This window comes from Spodoptera frugiperda, chromosome 23 (assembly GCF_023101765.2).
Source record: "Spodoptera frugiperda isolate SF20-4 chromosome 23, AGI-APGP_CSIRO_Sfru_2.0, whole genome shotgun sequence".
NCBI classification, from domain to species: Eukaryota; Metazoa; Arthropoda; class Insecta; order Lepidoptera; family Noctuidae; genus Spodoptera; species Spodoptera frugiperda.
In genome coordinates, this window is record NC_064234.1 from 8,156,707 (window position 1) to 8,178,048 (window position 21,342).

The window sequence follows — 21,342 nt, forward strand, 5'->3', positions numbered from 1 at the left end:
CGCGCGCCAAAGTGGCCTGATGCAGATTGGCTTGAATTAAACTAATAAGATGCTTCAATGACGTACACGTGTTTTGCATTTCGATGGCCACCATTTGTGGGTCATTGCTTTTGCAGGAATAGCCATGGAATTATTTCTGGTCGGTGATGCATCCGTTGTATCGAGTTAGAAGTTTCAAGTAGATAAGCCGCATTATCAGTGACCTTTACTACCAAGTGCCTACAGTACTAAAACAAAGGTTTGTTTTACAATGAACATGCTGTTTAGATATTCCTTAAGTGGATTAAAGAATGAACATAAACATTAAACAAGCAATAATAGTTAAGTAGTTAGCGTTTACGTGAGAAGAAAACTCTATGGAGGAGTAATTATACCCACTACGTTTGTAGCTAGGTAGGTTGTGTGAAGTATTTATTAAAGTAACATAAGTTATAGGTTGGATTTCGTTCCATATTGGGCAAGTACTGCCTCATTGGTTTAGTGGCTACTACTACGACTGCCGACCAAGAGATTGGTATTAAGTTACCAAGGCAAAATCATTTAATACTCTATCTATATTTAAATCTCTATCTGAAAAAGCATCAAATTTTAAGTTAGGTACTTCTTCGAGAAATTGTAGATTTAATTCCTGGCACATTTAGCGTCATGGAGCTATAGCTCAGATTAACTGCACTATATTGCCCATAAAACTTGTGCTTACTGCGCATCGTATTACCGAGACATCCGACCTATTTACTGTTGCTTACAATTGATTAATGTCCCAACTTTCTGATTTCTTCATATTTTTCTCTATTAGTATTATATATGCAATATGTATTTATTTTTATTCTTACATGGAGCTTGTAATACCAATCTCTATGTAGTTTTATTGGCACTGAACTTGCATCTCATAATCGTGAACGTTATCGAGTATCGATTGTCTCCTCTGGTTAAACCGTATCAACCATAATTCAGTATGTAATAAAGTTTGGTGTGAATTATGGTGACAGCTTGTTGTACAGGACGCCGACTTTTTACGAAGAATAAAATATGAGCGCCGAATATTCGCCATTTACATTGTCTATAACTTTTAACTGGTTATAAACAAATATGATTTATGTAAATAACATTTCTTTTTGTTAGCCATCCAATGTTTTACGATATTTTGTTCGCTTTTAAAGAGAATACAGAAACTATCGCCCTAAGATATCACCAATAATATAACATTTCCCGTGAGTAATCTGTGTTCACAACCTGTGAAAGAATAATGGTCGCCGAGTGAGTGGGCAGGGGCACTACCAATGAACTCCCAAGTAATTTTGCAACCGATTGGAAAAAAGTATCTACGGACTAAATTGGAATACTTTCACAAGATTTCCTTCTTCACAATTCAAGTTAACGTCCATGAGGGTAGTAAAATGTTATTTATTGGAAAGGGGACGCACCTGCCGAATGGAGACCTCTTCTTGTCCGTATGTCTCAGCAACGACGAAGTCCAAGGAGTGACCCATTGGCCCGAGGAGTTTCTCGTTGACCTCATCGATTGCCATCGAAATGGCACCTGTTTTATAAAAGTAAACAGATTCATTAATGGAATATACGTATTTATTGCTCCGAAATTGTAACATCAATATTTGTATTTGTTACACGATCGTGTTTATTTGCAATAACAAATTATTTCATATAGTGGATTCGGCGCCAAATAATGCCGCCGTTAATCTCGTTGAGGCGATTCGATTTGTCAGTCAAAATATACAAATGTACGTTTGATGGCTGCGGTGTGTAAACACAGTCTGGTTTGTGTAGCTCGCACACAAAGATGGAACACCTTTTGTCGCTTTTGCGGTTCTTCATTATTCTCTGAAGAACTATTTCACTAAAAACTTGAGTCACTGGAGATAGTGTCGGTCGGTGGATGTTAATGGAAAATTTATCGACATGGTAAAGCTCTTAAAGTTGCACATAACGGGCGAGACGTTTTGGACGGATATTTTACTTTAGAACTTGGTGAAATTAAGTACATAGTTTGCATATAAACTAATGTGTTGAACTTTTAAGTGCGTACTTATTTTAGGTCTCTTTGTTAGTTATTTGTCTGGCCTTTATGTCGTTACATAAATAGAAAGTGATGGTACCTGATATGACTCTCCCGGGTCGCTGGTAGCTGTAGTCTCCTGGCCTCCGTTCTGAACCCGTCAAATACCCAAGTGTGAACTTTTCTCCTTGCGAATATTTAACTGTAAGCACCAGCAACCCCCAACACCAATGCCACTGTAAACAAAATTAACTTTCTTTAATCGTATTAAATGAACACTGTCGAAATAACAAAGACTATGTTGATAAATATAAAGTCACTAAAAGGTATCGCATCTCACTTTAGAATAATAGAAGAGACTTTACTGTAGCTAAAACTATTTGTGGTTTTCTAACTTTGCTATTCATCTAATTTGTATTTTGTTATTTGCTCAAAGCGAGCAGGCTTTTAATAATGTACCGCAATGTATCAAAGGACCTCCAACATATTTTTCATTCATGCGGAATAGGTATTAAAACCCAAAAAAATGGTTGTTAAAAAACGAATTTTCAACAAAACAAAAATTCGTCCAGTTCAAAATGCGATTACAAATTATGGAGCGAACAATATTTCATACCAGAAAAATGGAACAAGGAAGTGAAGTGGAGCTAAGCAATTAAAAAAAAACTCGTGGCAGCAAATCGTTTGGAGTGCACGTGCCACCAACATTTTTCCAATATTGCCAGCTCGTAAAATGGCAAGCCTCGGATGGGAGCAACTTGAAACACACGTCCCGGCCTTTAAAGCTACTAATGTTTATCGTCCCAAATTATAGACATTTGCGACATAACCTCCGCAGATTTAATAACGACATTCCCTTACAGAGCTTAATGGGTATGTCAAAGTCATATCCTTGAAATCTCGAGTGGTGAATTTCCATGTAATAGGGGAATTAGGGAAAGTGTATTGTTCGAACTCGAGCGCAGTGCGTATGTACTGTAGATGGATATCATGCGAATTTTGTTACGGGTGAGTAAGAACATATTGTTACAACCAACGCCGATGTAGATAGCGATTGTTATGAACCTAAGATATTTACTCAGTTAAGAAATATTGTTCATTTAACAAATTAAACGATGCTCTGTGTTTCTTCGAGTTATCTGGTGAAGCGATGTTAACAAATCTAGAAATAATTCAAAAGTTGTGGCCTGATTTAAATAGTAAATGTTTAAAGCCAGTTGTTTTGGACAAAACAATGGCTAGGTAGGTAAAAGCCGTTGACTCGTAAATTTATTGGATACTCCACAACTGACACTTAGCAAGACGTTTCCTATTTAATATTCAGAGTAGGTTTGCTTCTATTATCGTTAGAATGACCACCGGCCATAGAATAATTATTCCTTGAAGTGTTTACGTAACGACACGAACTCATGTGTGGTACACGAAACTTGTCTGGGCGACAGGTCTGACAGAGAGGCAACACGACCGTATGTGAAGCATACAATTTGCCACACATTGTGAAAGTTACTATCAGCATATTGCCTTCAAGTAAGTAACATCTGATTATAAGTGAAATTGTTTCATGCCCAGGTAACTGTTGTCTAAAATTATAAACACGATCTCCTTTCTACAGCGAATCAAACGTGAGTTGGAATGAGATGAAATCTAATTATAGATAGGCACACCCGGTCGTATGTTATAAACAAATGTCAAAATACTATCAAGGACTCAAAGTCGAAATGTTGCGAATTTATGTCATGAGTGCAAAAAGAAATCACATCTTGTTTTGAATTCTTTTGAAGTAAACATCTCTATTAGTTGATAATGTCGGGAAATGTGGACTAATAGCTATTGGAAGTATTAAAACTGATGTAGAATATCAACATGACAGCGTGTCGGCAGTTGAACACGCATGCGGCCGACACTAGACGGCTCTCGTTTTGTGTACAATGTCGTTAAAAATAGCCCCAGTGGGAGATATTTATGTAACTATGACCGGGTTAAGTGAGTGAGTGTCATAAAAGAATCCCTTGCTTGCCTCATTGCACCTGCATTAGGCGATTATCATTTGGTATCTATTGTGTTAAGTGATTCCACTATAATTGATTCTACTGAATGTAACACAAAACCGATGTTCAATAAGTTTCTTAAAGGTCGATTGCTAATGTTTCTCATTGTTTCTCATAAAAATATAGTAATTTTTAGTCATAAATCATTCTTCATTGAATAATTAAGCAATTTCTAAAAGGTTTCACCCAACATCAATATTATCGGACATATATGTATAACCTTAATGAATCATGGTACTGAGAGAATAGTTATGGTAGTTTATGGGAAAGTTCAAAAGCTATTATGAGTTCAGAACGAAATAACAAGTTTGTAACAGGCGGCGAAACTAATTACTGATCGACGGGATGTCGAACTTCGGGCACTTGGACGCACTCAACGGCCGTTCAATACGAAGAAGAATGATTGAAAACTTCACACTGGCCAGGCTTAATTCTACTTTATGTTTATTTTATGGGTACATAACCAAAGAAGTAAAACTTTTACAGGCCTATATCCAAAGAGTACGTTTGTGAATACCAACATTGTTTACTCAGTGGTTTCGTAAGATAATAAGTTCGACCCTACCTATCATAAAAGGAGATTTGACCAGAAAGTTGGAACTGAATTCTACTAAGGTATCCGAAATAACTTTCATCACTTATGTAGATATTGGGATTGTTGACAATTGTTCCAGTAGATAAATGGAGAGATAGACATTTTTAAGTAACACGCATAAAACTGGAATAACATTAAATTACTGGTTTTATCTAAGCTTAACTCTTATCTATAGTGTGTGCATTGCAAATCACACTTATTATGCAAATTGCGATTACAATATCAGTTCGGTATATCGAAATGTTGTCGAAGCTGTGTAATAAATGGCCATGTTTACCTACACGTTGAAATTAATGTTGTCTTAGGAACAGGTTGATTACGTTGTTCGCCGTCTACGTGTTACCCGATATTAATCAGTGTATTTTGAAACTTGTTTGAGACCCGTAGATTAATTGGCCACTTACTCATTCGGACAATGTTACTTATAAGTACATGTGTACAATCAGGGCCTTTCGGAGAGCAAAAAGGTTATAACTATTGGTGTGTGAACATCCTTTGTTTGTTCATACACTGTTATGTGCTTTGTAATTCTAAGGATCTATTATGTATAAGAAGAACATGTAGAGTTGTATGGTGGTGTGACTCTCTATAAACTAGATACTTTAACAGTACCCATCCCATAGTTGTCTTGAAAATATAAAGAAGTATTTTTGCCTATTATGTTCGCTTTGAAGGTTCTATACAGAGTGTACTGTAAAATATATCAATGCCTTTATGTGTTAAGGCTATAATAATAAAGTTTTACATTAGACAAATTGCCGCAAGACACATTTAGTAGATGCAGACAAGCATCCAACTCTTTGCCAGAATCAGAATAAAAGGAAATTGCAATAAATATCAGAGATTTATTGGACGAGTCTTCCCTCGGTTTAGTGGTCTGGCCATCAGGATATGGCAGGATAGATGGTTACGTTCAATTAACGCCATCTCCGAAATTTCCACTCTAGCCAAATGGCCTTAATATGAGCCTTTCAGAGTATTTGTATCTATTGGAATCCCATTTCTTTTTGTGAGGTTTTATTTTCCTTTTCCCATAGTTAGCGATTATTGTTTGTTGTTGTGTTTTATATGTACTTATGTTTGTTTAGGTTCAATTACATGAACTAGGTGCTTCTTTATATAGTTAATAAGGTGTTTGTGACACGAATTTCGTTAATCAAATTAAGTTTTAATAGAATTTTCAAAACTAGACTTTAATAGAATTTTGAAATAGATCCTCACGCTAAACCAGTTCACTTAGAATCAGGTTTGGTTCGAACGAAAGGTACAGCTAATAATAATTTTGGAATGGCCTATGACCCCTTCTGTACACATGATCGGATCAGTGTCTAGTAGCAATGTTGTTTTCCAATGTGTCGAAGAGGTCGATAAGAATTATGCGATAGTGCAGCCGACACTCGGGCGCGGCATTGACATAGTTGCCGCGTCACCACGTCATCGCGTCATGGCGTCAACAGCCCGCAAAACACGACGCAAGCGCACGCAAACTTGCCAACAATTTCCAAAATATACCATTAAAACCGACCTCCGACCTTCTAAGCCCTAAGCGATCGCCTATCTGATAGCTATTTAATCAGTATCGGATACCCAACTCCGTGAATCGATAAAGGAAAGCTTCTAGTTAGTTTAATTAAATTCCTTGTAACGTGAACGCCAATATAAGTTAGCAGTTTCTTTTTAAAATTCGCGACAAATACGTACAACTATATCTTTTGCATTTTATTTCTTTCTGTCAAGGTACTAATATAAAATGCAGAATTTTTTAAAAGCTTACGTGAGCGAATTAAAAACTAAGGTTTCATTCAAGTGGGTATTTGTCACCAATGCTTTTCGATACTAGGTATTTCGAAATATATGCAATACCACATATGTACATTGGATATGTTGGTAGGAATTTCCTTTCTTCTTGGTTTGTTTAATACTAAAAATTTATGAATTTGTTTAAAATTGCTATAGTCTGAGTTCCATATCCCTATTTTTATTATAGGTTGAGATACTAACTGAAACCAAAAGAACAGTTAGGTCGTCAAAACAGTATACAGTGCTTATTAGATTAATCTACGTATTTATATGTCAGGTGTGGGTGAAAAGTAAACATTTGTATGCGTGTCGGGGTGGACCCGTACATTGCGGAACCATCGATCGATTGTGCCCGCATCATCGGCAAACAATGTCTGATCCCAGGCGCGCCGGCGCAGCCTGCTTGTCAATTCACCTGATACATATTAATAAGGTTTACATTGTTATGGTATGTAGGACTGTAGGTACATATGTCTTTAGGTATATACCTATATTCTATTTCCTATTTATTATTAACAAAACTACAACGATTTTTTTCAAAGGTATTCGCAGCATTACAGAACCGTCATATGGTATCCTTCAAGTCTCTAATTTAAATATCGCAATTTACAGTAATTCTTTTGCACTCAAAGTCATACTAAAAGGAGATAGTATGGCTAGAGACAACCAAACCACTCTAATATTCGTGTAGCCTACATAATATTATCAAAGCAGATAAATGTATCTACGTAAGTATGTATCTATCATTTATCTTGCAACAACTGTGATGGCGGTCTGATCAGCTGATGTCCAATCACCGAAATAGTGGTAAACTTGTTGTCCATGAACAGTGTTCGTCATTTTACGTCACGGAGGAGGAAAATCGAACAAAATTCTTCTTACTTAAGTACTTAAAGGTTCTTAATAGCCATTTCCAGGGTTACATAGATAATAATCAACGCCAAACGCTACTTGCTGAAAACCCTGATCTCAGATACTTGCAACAGAAACTATTAAAGTTAAGTAATCCGGTGTTTTTCCTATTTTCCCCAGGCTCATTAGACGTAGGATCTTTATTACTCTATTCCCAAGTCGGAAACCTGTTATTTTTGCTCTCAGAAACTACAGATTAAAACGTAGAAAAGTTATTTTGGACATTGTGATTTTTAGAATCGTATCTTTGATGGTTTAACTTTTTGTTTAGGAACGTGGGTAACGTTCACATTGTTATTTTCTCCTGTGTCGTTGGTTGTGCGTGCGTTTACAAACGTACAAGTCCACATACACTTGACACTCAGACCCGAAATATAAATTTGTGGATCACACAAAGAGGCTCCGTGCGGGAATCGAACTCTCTACATGTTGCGCGGTAGTCAACTGCCCAACCATCGCACAAAGCTCGCAGTTTTTTTAACAAATTGTTTGGGTACCATTATGTGTAAAATTTAAGCATAATTTAGTTATATTAAAAGTCTTGTAAATACCTTTGCATAATGCAATCGTGTCGAAATGAAAGTAATCATGTATATGTCCCCTTGAAACGTATCGTACCTTTAATTTTGGTAATGTTTTTGTTTATTAATATTTATACATAATTGTAGATAGCGATGTAGAGCTTTGATTTAAATTAGCATTAGGTAATTTTAATTTTAAAACATATTTCAAAAGAGTCGACCACAAAAATATGGCTGGGGGCGTTCTACATAGATCTCTCTAATCAAATAAACTCAAAGTCAAAGATACTTTTTAGTTTTTTTACAAAGAATTTATTCAATTTCTGCAATGTCAGACTCCTTAATTTATGCCAACCTTTTATGATTGTATCTAGTAGAACCATTCTTTAGTAAAGTTTAATTAGAAAGACTTTAATCCTAGGGGGCTGTAAATCCCTTTTTTACAGAGAGCCCACGTAAACTTGCGACGAACTTTTATGAATTGGTTAGGTTTCTTGAAAGAGACATATCTGCGTTTTCCCAAAGGAGGTTTTATGTTATATCTCATGTTCGTAATGCGATGCGACGAGAGCATTGCCAAAAAAACTGTAATAGACATAAAATATGGTGTCCAGTATAAAACTTGAAACTATACGTAACTTTATAACTGCTCTACTATAAGAACTCGAAACGGGATATTTACCATGTTTTTCTATTTCTATGAGTTTCCGATATTATTAGAATAGAAAAACATAATAAATATCCCGTTTCGAGTTCTAATACTAGTGTTAGTGACCATGTCAGTTTAAAAACTTTTAACTACTCTATTTTAGAAAGGTATTATTTTTAATTTTTCCAACCATTCTACAGAGTGTTCCAAAGCTATCTATCGACCATATTCCCCTTGCAATAACATTCATTTTTATTAAGTTCTGTGATTGTTATCACAGGAAATTGAGTACTCTCGTAAGAAAATATTTCTTGTTAGGACAGTAGCAATGTCGATTTCGGTTCATTTGTTACAAATTGGATTTTATATTTGTACGGCAGGTACTTAAACTTAATGAGGGTGGGTAGAGAGGTAAAGATTATTTGGAAAACTTTTGATATTTCAGGATATTTGATTACTTTAGAACTATTTAGGATTCGAATTTCGTGACGCAGAGTCAAGATTAGATAGGTACACCAATCGTAGTTTACAACGTTTTATTAGGGAAAGAGGGATACTTAAGGCTGGCTAGATAGAGGTGTTTCTTCTTTACATGTAAATAAGTAGATAAGTAGGCACTAAATTGTTACATCACTTCAAAAACTTTCTTATTGTCTACTAATAGGTAATGAAGCCTTTTTTGATCAAGATACCTACCTATTTAATTTCGCAAGCAGAGATAACACTAGACTACAAACTTTTAGACTAATTAATCACGGTTAATGTTCATAATATCATTCATTCATAATGTGAAGAAAGTTTTATCTTCAGCAAAAAAAAAAAAAAATCAAGGGAGGAGTCGAGTTTAGCCAAAGGGATTAGCCAGTTAATCCGTTTGGCTAAACTCCCCCTCATGTTAGGATAATCTCGTACAACCTGCACAAAATTGTGTTAGGGAAGTGAGGGTGCTAGCAAGCGGCAAAATCCACAAAAACATTTTGAGTCCATACTATGTATATACATAGGTACTTATGTAGGATGGACTAACATTATGTAGAGCTGTCGATTTGTATTATGTACTTAGTATCTTTGTTTATTCGTGTGACGTAAGGACCTCCTTAAATATATAGTTATTAGAAAAAATATTTTTTAAGTAGGTACTACAATTTATAGATCGACTCTTTGACACTATCAAGTACTAAGTACCTAGGTATCCTTTTTTGACGGGGGGAAATCATCCAATGACTTCTCCTGCCTTGGGCGAGGTGTGAGACTCTTACTGACTGAAAACGCTGATCCTACTCATGCTTTTCGAGCCGGAGCCAGTATCCCGCTAGGTAGTCAGCAGGTCCGGGTGAGCATTCGTTCTATTGGGCCCAAGCTGTGGTGGTCTGATGTATGTATGTATGCTGGTGGAAAGCAATAATGCAGTCAGTGACGCTAACCAGAAGCCTAAGTTAACTGTAAGCAATTTATTCAGTAGCATATTATGTACCCTTGATGAAATAGATACCTTTTCGGCTAAGGTTTTCCTCGAGATTTACTTAAGGGACTTATCTAGTTCGGATGCATATCGTTATTGGTTACGGAAATCCTAGGTCTTACCTACTATTTGTTTCATTCGCAAATTTTGATCAAGTTTTTGTAAATTGCAAAAGAGAAAGAGAGACCAATAAAATAATTTAAAAAGTGTATTCTGATGTTGATTTTGAAATGGAGGCTTCGGGTTCTTTAATAACGTTTTAATGTATGTAATTTAATGTTTTCAGTTTATTATTGACACTTCGTTTATAGACAAGAAGTTATCTGAAAAACGATTTAAAGGTTGAAGACACTGCATGCCTTCAACCCAAAATATTTAGTTTAAATCTCACAGATATTTTTGAATAGCGGTCGAAAGTAGTAAAATTTTAATAGTTTATAGTTTAAGTGGGAAGATAAATATTTATTTTTGTATTTTGACTAGCCATCGTAATTTCTAATTTTAAGCATAAAATGATATTATTTCATCAATTAATTATTAATTGTTATGTTATCGGCATAGGTACTATGTAACTGTTTGACGAGGAACTCGACTAGTTTCAAGCTATGGTAGAGGCTCATAATTATGATCTTTTTGTTGAGATTAAATAAATAAAATAAAAAAAATAAACATTAAATATACAAACTTACCAGAATCCAAGTTAGAAACTTCATAATGTCCAAATACACAACTTTATCACGAAATACTTTTCTAAATTAAACTAAACATAACGTAAAATGTCACATAGATACATTATTCCGAATTTTGTTCGATGTTTAAATATTTTCCCGCCATAACAAAGTTTACGCGCGACTCTCGAATTGGGGACAGAAGCGCGCGTGTTTCGTCCGCCGATGACAGTAATAGACTGGCTGGCAAACTGAGAAATACCTACTACGCGAGTTGACTGACTTGACTGGTAAGGTGAAATTGTGGTGACGTTGATCTGTGACTGAACTGCTCTGGGTCTGACTCATATCACAAGACTAATCTTAATTTTTTTGGTACCTAATTTATCCTGAGCCCATGATACTAATAGTCGGATAATCTATACTAATTAAGATACGGCTGCTTATAACATATATCACAATGGACCAATAATTCATTCTTAGGTAACAGATAGGTAGACTATGTAGGTAGCGTATCTAGGTACCATCAAGATTTCCCGAATTGTAGACATTAGACACATTTCGCTATAAATTTTTAGCTAACATTAAAATTATATCATTGGGTCTATTATCATTAGTTCCATCGTAATGTTTTGGAAAGTCTCACTTTTCTATAACATGAGTTAAAATGGAAATATTTATGGCAATTTCTAATCGAAAACAACGTACGTAACATTACAACCTCCTTCCTGTGTACCATGGAAGTGTCGAGTACCTATGTGTAATTAATTGATGATGATTGTATCAACAGAACCATTTAGCGTGTATACTTACGTATGAAGGAAATACCAATAGATAAAAATTTAAATTCGCCTTCCGTTTTAATTGTGAAATGTGAATTAGTGAAATCGAGATATTACGAATATTTTATTAAGTACCTATATGTATTTGTGTATGTAGGTATGGCATTATGAATGGAACGCATTATACATAACCGGAGTGCGGTCAAGGCGAGCATGCTTGTTGCACTACATGTATACATACATTAAGTAGGTACGTATCCATAACACATGCTACGTATGTGTGGGACCATCATTAACTGTAAATTAAGTAACGTTAATATGTTTAAGTATAGATATAGTTTTATTAAAACCTTGGAACTTTGTTCCATGAATAACTGTGATAACGTGACCAACTGCAGTCAGAAATGCATCAAAACCTAATATCCTCGATTTTGCTTCCCTGTCTGATTCATTTATTACTCCTGAATTTCCGGAGCTGCGGACTAGCTAGCGGGTTTACCGGGGATCCGGCTCGAAGGGCAGAAGTACCTAGGAACGGGATAGGTACTAGTCAGTAAAAATCGAATACTCCCTCTCGCCTCGCCCAAGGCGGAAGAATGAATGATTTTCCCCTCTTAAAAAAACTCCTGAATTTATTATTTCCTCTATACCCAGTGCCGAATACCAAGCACCTAAGAATAATATTCTCTTCAAGTTCGTCACCAAAATTAATCAATAACCACTTATGATTAGGTACTGGATTAAGTAAAGTGTCTGTTGGGACCTATGTAAACACATAACTAATTAAGACCTACCACAGTGAAGCTTGTGTACAAGATTAAGATTTCTTAAGAATCTTAGCCTCTATTTACTCGTATGTATCAAGTTAATTTATGTCCGTAAGGATTGAGGAGCCACATCAGATTTTTAAAATCTGATTTTACCATTATTTAGCAGCAAGGAAGCTGATTTTGCAGCACGAATTCTAGATTTAGCAGCAAGATATATAACTAGATATATTAATGCAAAAGTGGCTCCTCAATCTAAACGTTTAAATTGAGGAGCCACCTATAACTCGTCAAGTAATAGATGAATATTTTTGAAAATTTTGTATCATTTAGCAGCAATTTTGCATATTACCGTCTACAAATTTCGCTTCTGTGGCGCTAAAATGTAAGAAAATACAATACTTTTAGTATGGCTCCTCTATCTAAATTTAACAGGTGAATTTCTACTGGATATGAGCGATCAATTATTATATTCGACATAATGATCATTTAGTAGGTGTTGTGTTTGTTTTTGCAGTATAGGAATAAAATAGTAAAACAGAGTAAATTTTGTAGATGAATGCATTTTCTTTGGCTCCTCAATCCTTACGGACATAGTTAATTTCAGCACCGGTAAAAATGCCATACAATAAAGCCCTAACATACCTGAGCTCCTCATACACATATTATATTGACCATTTTGGAGGCATTGTCATTGCCATTAGATATGCTAAACATGTTCAAATGCTCATGCTTTGCGAATTCGACGTGCGTCGATCAAAATGCTTCCAACGTGTGCATAAATTGCCTGCCAAAGTTTAAAAAAAATATTTGGAATCATTCTTGCCAGGTAGAAATGGTTAGGTAGGTAAGCTACATGCGCCAACTGATAAGAGAATCAATTCTGCGGCTGCCAAGTGCCAAATGATATACATTCAATGTCGAGAGGGTTCTAGTGACGGGTTAATGAAAAAATCGTTATCAGCTGGGCTCATTCCAAAAACTTAAGACAAAGAGGAAGGTCTTTTAGCTATTAATCATGCCTTTATCTCGATTGCTTTCAGCTGGTCCCTTGAATTCATTTATAAAAGAAAAATGTCAAGTTTATGTTTTTGATTAGCTTTATTGCGGTTGTTTTCTTCAATAGTATTTCAGCTTTTTAACTTTTAAGACCGGAGCATAGATTTACGGATTTTTTATGAGTATTGCGTAGCTAGGTATCTCTTCAGGTATACACCTAAGTACCTACCTACCATCCAACGAATAACCAATTCAAGCTATTTCTTATTTTTTTTACTTAGGTGATAAGACGTGAACATAAAAAATTAAATGTCTTCTTTTCGCGTCTTGATCCATATCTAAGAAATTATGTGGCAACACATTAGAAATAACTTGTAAGTGAACGAAATCCATCAGATGGGGACCAATCTAGTAGGTTTTCAGGTATCTAATACACCCAAAATATTAACGTAGGTATATACAAAACATTTGGTACCTATAGGTAAGTACTGGAAAATTGGCAAAGGTATACCTAAACGAAACGTTAGGACGAGTGAGTGCTTTGTTTGTTGCCTTTGTTTTACCTAAAGCGCGTTACACAGATGCAAGACAGCTGCTAGACTTCCAATTTATCACGTGTCAGTAAAGCGAAAACAAAGTTATTTCACTCGCAGCTAGAATAACTTTGTGCTTAGCTATTTTTAAACGAGTCATCGTCTGATGCACTCGTCTCAAGTGCATTATTTTTACAACAGTAGGTACCAACTTAGTTTTAACTAGATTATTTTTCCTAGAAGCGTATTGCACACTGATTTCCACTTTGCCAGTTGAAAGCTAGCGCTATCACCATTAAGTCACGCTGCGGTGACACGACGCCCTGCAAAGCACACAAACTCCTGCGGTGTAACGACTTAAATCGAATGGATTAAAACTTCCTCCTCTCCGCACTTCAACTATTAAGTCACTGAAGCACGATGTGTTTGCCTAGATTTACACCTAAATACGAGGTAGGTAGCTATTAGACGAGTTAATAAATTAATAGTGCCATTTGATCCGCTATTTAGTTATATTTGATTTACCACACCCATCTACCTACTTCAATCGTATAGGTGCTTACTCCTAAATACCTTATGGTTTCCAACTACTTAGACGAAAACACTTAGAAACGATTTATAACCATGTTATGCCATTAGGGCAAAGTTAAGACATTATTTTCATCTGTCTATTCATGATATATCTGTCACACCACACATATAATATCCAGATCTGCAAGATAGGCGTCCTTACGACAGGGACTGCAAACTTAGTTCGCAAAAACAAAACATGCCAGTATTTTGTCTAGAAAGACGACAGACGATCTCATTATAATAGTATCAGTGTCTCTGATCTAACTCATGACTGGAATTAACTTCAAAACCACCACTAGAAAAGAAAAAAAATAAAAATTTGTTTTGCTTTTAAAAATGCTGACTTTTATGATATTTAAAGCCAGCCAGGATTGCGTTTTGTGCATAAAACTGTTTCAACAAAATATTTTTTAACGTAAATACAATACATAAGTTTTATCATTTAGGTACTATTGAACACACTTATCTATATATATAAAAATCAATTGCTGTTCATTAGTCTCGCTAAAACTCGAGAACGGCTAAACCGATTTGGCAAATTTTGGTTTTGAATTATTTGTGGAAGTCCAGGGAAGGTTTAAAAGGTGAGAAAAAAATGTTTTAGGCAGTACGAAGTTTGCCGGGGCAACTAGTAACTGCATATAATCATGGTAGTTACGTACCTATAGGTATTCGAATGACGAATTCATCTCTTATAAATCTACAAGGGCGCGTCGCGTTCCGCGAACGCCTCCAAATCGCCTCAGGCGCCGCCATCAAACCACCACAGATGGGCCCCATTTTATTGCTGACCCGAAGCTGCGGACTGACTAGCGGGTTACTGGAGGTCTGGCTTGAAAAGCAGGAGTAGGAACGGGGTGGTTTTTAGGTAGTAATAGTTTGACACTCCCTCTCGCTTCGTCCAAACCGGGAGAAGTGATTGGATGCTATACCCCCTTTAAATAAAGAGTTCCATGTGAAATCAGTTTTTTTAAAACATACTCCAGATGATGGCTTCATTTCTAGGTTAGTACCTTCAATCTCGATAGATTCATAAACAAACAAAATTAGATTAACTGTGCTTCTCTTACTTTGTAGGTCATATCTGTACATTAACCGCTTTTTATTTGAAACCAACTGTATTTTTAGTTTTACGAACGATGGGTTTTCAGAAAAGATCATTAATAATAATGTGTCATTTGAAATGAGACATTCGAGCAGGTTTTTAAATAGAAACAATTAGTATAATAAAATTATTTTAATATAACATCATAAAATGTAATAAATTATTATTTTCTTAAAATCTAGTCGTATAGCCATAACGTGCTGTTGATCTCCTTGTTGATTATTGCACTTTCTGAAACAAATTATTTTATACGATCAGTTAGGTTTCTAATTTTCAATTTGAATGAATATTAAACAGTAAGTGAGATAAACTAAAGTGAATTTATTTAATACTAGCTACTGCTACTACTACTTGTGTGAAATGAACTATGTGATATTCCAAACCATAATCTATCCATGTTCTAAATTTCATCTCGACCTCAACAGCAATTTTAATGTGAAGTAACAAAAATACATATTTTCGCATTTATATTATAAAAGTATGATATTATTGTTTGTTTTACGTTCAAAAGTTCCGTTCTGGGCTAATTGAAATAAATGACATTGACGAATATGATTAGACAATATGTGTGATATACAGATAGAATAAATTAAAATGAAACACTCACCATAGTAATTTCTGGAAATATAGTGCTCAAATTGAAATTGGCTCGGGACGTAACAGGAAAGCTGGCCAGTGATCTGTCCACGTTGTGCCCCATACCCTGTACGTTTGCAGGCATCAGGTGGCTGTTGAAGAAGTCGGCCTGGTACTGCGAAGGCATTTGATTGCCCACGTAGTTCGGGAAAGGTAACTCTTCAGCCATTAAATTCGGATGCTTCTTATTCAACGTCTTATTTTGCCAAAACAAATGAGGATCGTTCCATTCTTCCACCTCGTTAGTGATCTTTGCTTTTTTGCTTTGATACTTTTTACTCGATTCTTTTTTAGAACATTCAAGCTTGTGTTTAGTTGCCGATTCTCTCCTCGAACTTTTATACGTAGGAGGTACTTTCTCAGATTGGAACATCGTAGGATTATTTCTCATTTTCAATTCTTCGTATTTATGATTACCATAATTGCATTCGGCTGACTGATTGTAATCAATAAAGTCGCCAGTGAATGGTCCACTGGCATAATTACTTGACATCAAGTTGCTACTGCCAGGCATAAAGTTGGTGTAAAAGGAATTGGACATGGTATTGGTAGTGGTATTGTACAATGTCGTTCCTGAAAACTGTTGTGTGGCGTAACTGTTGTCAGAGTAATCCAGAATTGGTGGGAAATGTGAAACTTGAGCTACAGCACTGTCTTGTGGGGTAGTGAAGTCAGTGTATTTCTGAGGTGGCATCATGAACTTAGCACTATTATCTTGTATTTTTTGCGTTGCGTTCGCTCCTCTTAACAACGCTTCCGTTGAATAGTTGTTGTTCTTTTGAGTCTTGGAAGACTTTTCTGTTTTACTGTTGGACTTTGTTTTAGTTGGCGCAAACTGACTATGTGTCATGCTTTCATAGGTATTTACTAATTTCGGGTCGTTAAACACGTAACATGGTTGTGACATGTGATTTTCTAAATGTGGCATAGTTTTGCGACTGTTGTCGTTCGTGAAGTGGTTTGTATTCTGTTTCCCACTGCCAGTCTTCGAAGTGTCAATATTTGGAATTTGGTACCGGGAATGCATATTATCGGTTGAACGATTCATTAACTGTGTGACCGACAGAAAATTACCACAATTCTGAATGTCACTGTGTGGTATTCCACGATTAGTTGCATCCACTTTTCTATTCTTATCATGTGGACCTAGGGCTAGATCGCCAACTAAGGTTGGTAAATTGATTGGCGGTGGATCTATGCTTATCTCTGTTGTTCCCAAAGGCCTTGTAGAAGGCCACACTTGAAACTCATCTTGAGGTACTTGCGGTGGAAAGTTATGCATCGATATAGGGAAATAATTGCCTTCGTTATGATCTTGCTTTTTATTGACTGGATGATCAATTTGATTGTAAGTTGCTTTATGAGGTTCTTTAGTCTGCGGATGTATAGGATTGCAATTATTTTGCACAGATCTTGTTTCAGAAGTCATCCAGTTTATATGCATTTTACTTGGAGACTTTTTAGTGTATTTCTCGGGAATATGTTGAGTCACCACGTTATTGCCGGTTTTTATGCCACTTTCCACACTAACTTCAGCCACTTTCGGTTCGTAATGTTTGTTGGTATTTATTTTTACATTTACGTTCGTATGTACTGGGTCAAATGTGGTGTAATTTTGGTTTTTAGAAGTTAAAGATTTGGACATATTGCTGTTCGTATAGAAGGGTGCGTCTTCAGTCCATAAGTTAGCAGGTTGAGAGTAAAAACTAGTGATTGTGTCAGCAAACGATGAGGTAGGCTTGTTCGAGTTATCTTTTTTGTTGGAATTTGGCACTAACGGAACATGAAAATCTGGGTTAAACGGATTATACGATGACGTATAAGGCGCAGCAGTAGTTGTTAATATCGTGTCCTTATTGAACGTGTTCGTAGTAGTAGGACAGTTGACAAAATCCAAGCCCTTGTGTGACCAACCCAAGTCGATATCATACGTCAATCTTGATGACCCAATCTTCATAAGGTTGTCGTCTACACCAGAAAATTCTGGTTTATTTTTCGAAGTATATTTTTCCATGGCGCATGGGTACAAACCGAGTCCATTAAATTCATGAGTAGAAGTAATACTGCTGGTGCTATAAATAGCACTTTTGCTAAATGGGTCGCCCTTGTAGAAGAAGTTGTTACTGCTTGCATAGCCAGTGGATTGACTCGGCATCGACTTACTAATATTACAGTCGAAATCTAAACCAAAGGTAGTATCTCCTAATGTACAACTGGTTGTTATTATAGAAGGCGCGGATAGATTTAAAAATGGGTTCTCATTGGAAACATTTGGCATCGTTACCGCGTTAAAGCTTTTAGTTACAGATGTTATGTTACTGGACTCTTTCGTCACTACATTAACACATTTTTGTTGTTCATTTTGTTTATTAGCAGTATTACATGTTTCGGGAAGTTTGGCTACTGGTTTTACTTTAATATCGTTATTGCTTGGCTTCTCAAAGTATGGTACGGCTGGAGGCACTAATTCAGTTCTTTTATGATTGTTATCTTTCGTGATGGTTTGGGTCGTGTTGTGACCATGTTCTTCAGCAGGACTATCTGCTCTATTTCCACTGACTAGTGGGAAAGACATAAGAAACGCGGCTGTAGGCGAGGTAGCAAGGAACTCTTCCGCCAGTTCAAGGCGAGCGTTACCTCCGTCAACGACATTATCACATAATGTTGTATCCAAAGGTAAAATGTTTGGCAATTTTGAACTTTCTTTACTTTCTGGTATAATTTCTTTTTCATTTAATATTTTATTGGGTTTGTTGGTTTCATTTGTATTAGGTACATTATTAGTATTTGTTATTGCTGCTGTCGATGTTGATGCTACTGCAGGAGTTAGCATTTCTTTAGTGACTGTTTCTGTACACTTTGGTTTATCAACATTGTTAGGCATTTCATGGTCCCCAGTTTTACTGCTTACTTTATCAGAAGCATTCGTCTTATTATCAGATTTCTCCATATTTGTATTTACGTCTTTTTGAATATTGTCTGCTTTAGCTTGTTGGTCTGTGGTTAAGACTTTACTAGTTTCGATCTTTTTATCTTTACTTAAGACTAATTTATCATTCTTTTTAGTTTCATTACTTGGACTTTCAGTGGTTTTACTTTCCTTGGAAGTCACTGGGTTGTCTTTTACTTCCACAGTTTTCGGTGTTTCTTTTACAGTACCAACAGCTTTAATCTTTTTCGTAGACTTTTTGCTAATATCATTTTTTAATTTAACATTACTTTTTTTACTTTTGGTAGCTGAAAGTGGACGGGAATATGCTGATATTGGAAGAATATTAACCATTGTGGTTTTTGTGATATCTCCATTATTTCTATTGACTATAGGAACTGTTGCTTTATTTAGTGTTTGTAAATTTTGGTCTATTAAAACTATGGCGGGCGGTACGGATGGGAACAAAAGTGGTCTCTGAGGGAATATGTATGGTGCTGCCGGCAGGACCACTATCGTGTTTTCTGGACCTGCAATAATAAGAAAAGTGTTCTTGGTACTAGTAGTTGTTATCATATTATTTATCTATGAAAGTGCATAATATGCTGAATACTTTATCACTTGCATATTAATTTGTTTTAGTCATAAAGCAAACAATGCTTAGAATATGGAAATTGTCTGTAACAGCAAACTGCAATAAGCCACACTTGCTATTAGACTGTTAAGAAAACTGACCGGAACAAATCGGTTTGCATACAGAGTGTACACCTATCCCTTCATAGACATACCGTAAAATGGAGTGAATAGAATTCGAGGGGTGATGTAAATATTGGGAAAATGTCTAACATCTGTTCACTCCATTCTTGTCTCTATTTACCTGGTTTTACCATAATAGATCTTACACTACATAATTTTTTCTGAATAACCATAACTTACCTTTTTTATTAGATCTTGGAAGGAGGATTGGTAATTTTGTTGATGTTTCTACAGGAGGAGATATCTTAATTTGTGGCTTTTCTTGTTTGTTTTTAGCTTTCTTCAACCTGCAGAGCTTTACATATTTGCTATCTGAAATAGAGAAGTATGGAGAGGTTTGATTATCGAGAACAAATGTGAATTAACAAGAGTTGACTGTAATTAAAAGTGTCCAAGAAAATTGGTAATTAACCAATGTTTGACTGCACGGTTGGTGCGGGGGCTGGGCAACCAGGTGCCGCGCAATGTGTGCGGGTGCGATTCTCGCACGGAGCAACTCTTTGTGTGATCTACAAATTGTTGTTTCGGGTCTGGGTGTCATGTGTATGTGAACTTGCATGTTTGTAAACGCACCCACGACACAGGAGAAATTACTTGTGGCTACTTTAAAAAAAAATTTGTAAAGCTGATTTATTTATAAACTCAAAGAAAATGGTGTGAAGTTATCTGAAAGTTATTACTATTTTTGCTTATGAACATTAAAACTGGATGAAACAGAAACTCACCTTTGCGTTTCTTTATTAAATTAATGCAAACTTGAGTGGATGCATCTTTTGTTTGTGAATTCTTACTTTTTGCAGTGTCTAGCTGTACTTGTAGGGCTAATATTTCTGCTTCTGTAATCAATAAACATTATTTAATCAGTTTCAAACAATAATTCCTGATACATGTGATGTGTAAGTAAAGATTTTATTGAATGATGTTATCAATCAAGCCTAATTCCATACCCAAAGTGATTTATTTCTTACTGGAATAAAATGACAGAGTATCTCAAGTCCAAAATACTACTTTAATCTAGTTAACTTACACTATTTGGAATCTGGAAGATTTTCGAGATACAAACTAAACTTACTCCATTGTGTTTTCTCCTGGACAAAATTATTCAAGTATATTATGGCCTTCTGAACTATTTCAACCTTCGGATACTGTACATCTTCACAATCCTCTGGATTATTACTTTTCTGTATGGCTTTGACAATTTCTCCAAGTTTATTTATTGCGTCGTTAAATTTGTTACGTCTAGCCCGTTCCCATTCCCGGCACCGACTGAAATAGGTTTAGGTAATGATTAATAAACGAGTAGAGGTTTAGATAATTAATTGTACAATTATTTTTCATCAAGATGTAAACAATGTTTTCATTTGGCAAGGACACTAATTTAAACCTTTACCTTTGTGTTCGTTTACTAGCTGCTACTTCCATAATCTAAAAACTTTAAGGATATAATTTATATGTAAATTATTTCATTTGTCACTTATTTAATACTAATAATTAAGTATAACCATTTCATTAATACAAAATACAATACATAACACACCATCGAATCATAGATTTTTGACAATCTAAATTGATTATTAAGTGACACTGACAACA

General features: G+C 35.6%; 2 protein-coding genes across 3 annotated transcripts in view; both read right to left on the bottom strand.

Annotated features, from left to right (window-relative positions):
- Positions 1 to 10,917, bottom strand: part of LOC118267004 (speract receptor) — a 42,921-nt gene extending 32,004 nt beyond the window's left edge. For both annotated transcript variants that reach the window (XM_035580719.2, XM_035580720.2), the window contains exons 1-3: positions 10,691 to 10,917; positions 2,115 to 2,250; positions 1,425 to 1,540 (exon numbers count right to left, since the gene is read on the bottom strand). In XM_035580719.2, coding sequence (XP_035436612.2) covers positions 1,425 to 1,540; positions 2,115 to 2,250; positions 10,691 to 10,714 — 276 coding nt within the window. In that variant the 5' untranslated portion in view covers positions 10,715 to 10,917. The remainder of the gene's footprint in view (positions 1 to 1,424; positions 1,541 to 2,114; positions 2,251 to 10,690) is intronic.
- A 4,628-nt stretch (positions 10,918 to 15,545) lies between these two features.
- Positions 15,546 to 21,320, bottom strand: LOC118266973 (uncharacterized). The gene is made up of 6 exons (XM_035580664.2): positions 21,140 to 21,320; positions 20,822 to 21,015; positions 20,475 to 20,585; positions 19,930 to 20,061; positions 16,036 to 19,523; positions 15,546 to 15,659 (listed from the first exon to the last, which is right to left on the bottom strand). The coding sequence occupies exons 1-6, from the start codon at positions 21,169 to 21,171 to the stop codon at positions 15,648 to 15,650; spliced, it is 3,969 nt and encodes a 1,322-aa protein (XP_035436557.2). The 5' UTR covers positions 21,172 to 21,320; the 3' UTR covers positions 15,546 to 15,647.
- Positions 21,321 to 21,342: the final 22 nt, after the last annotated feature.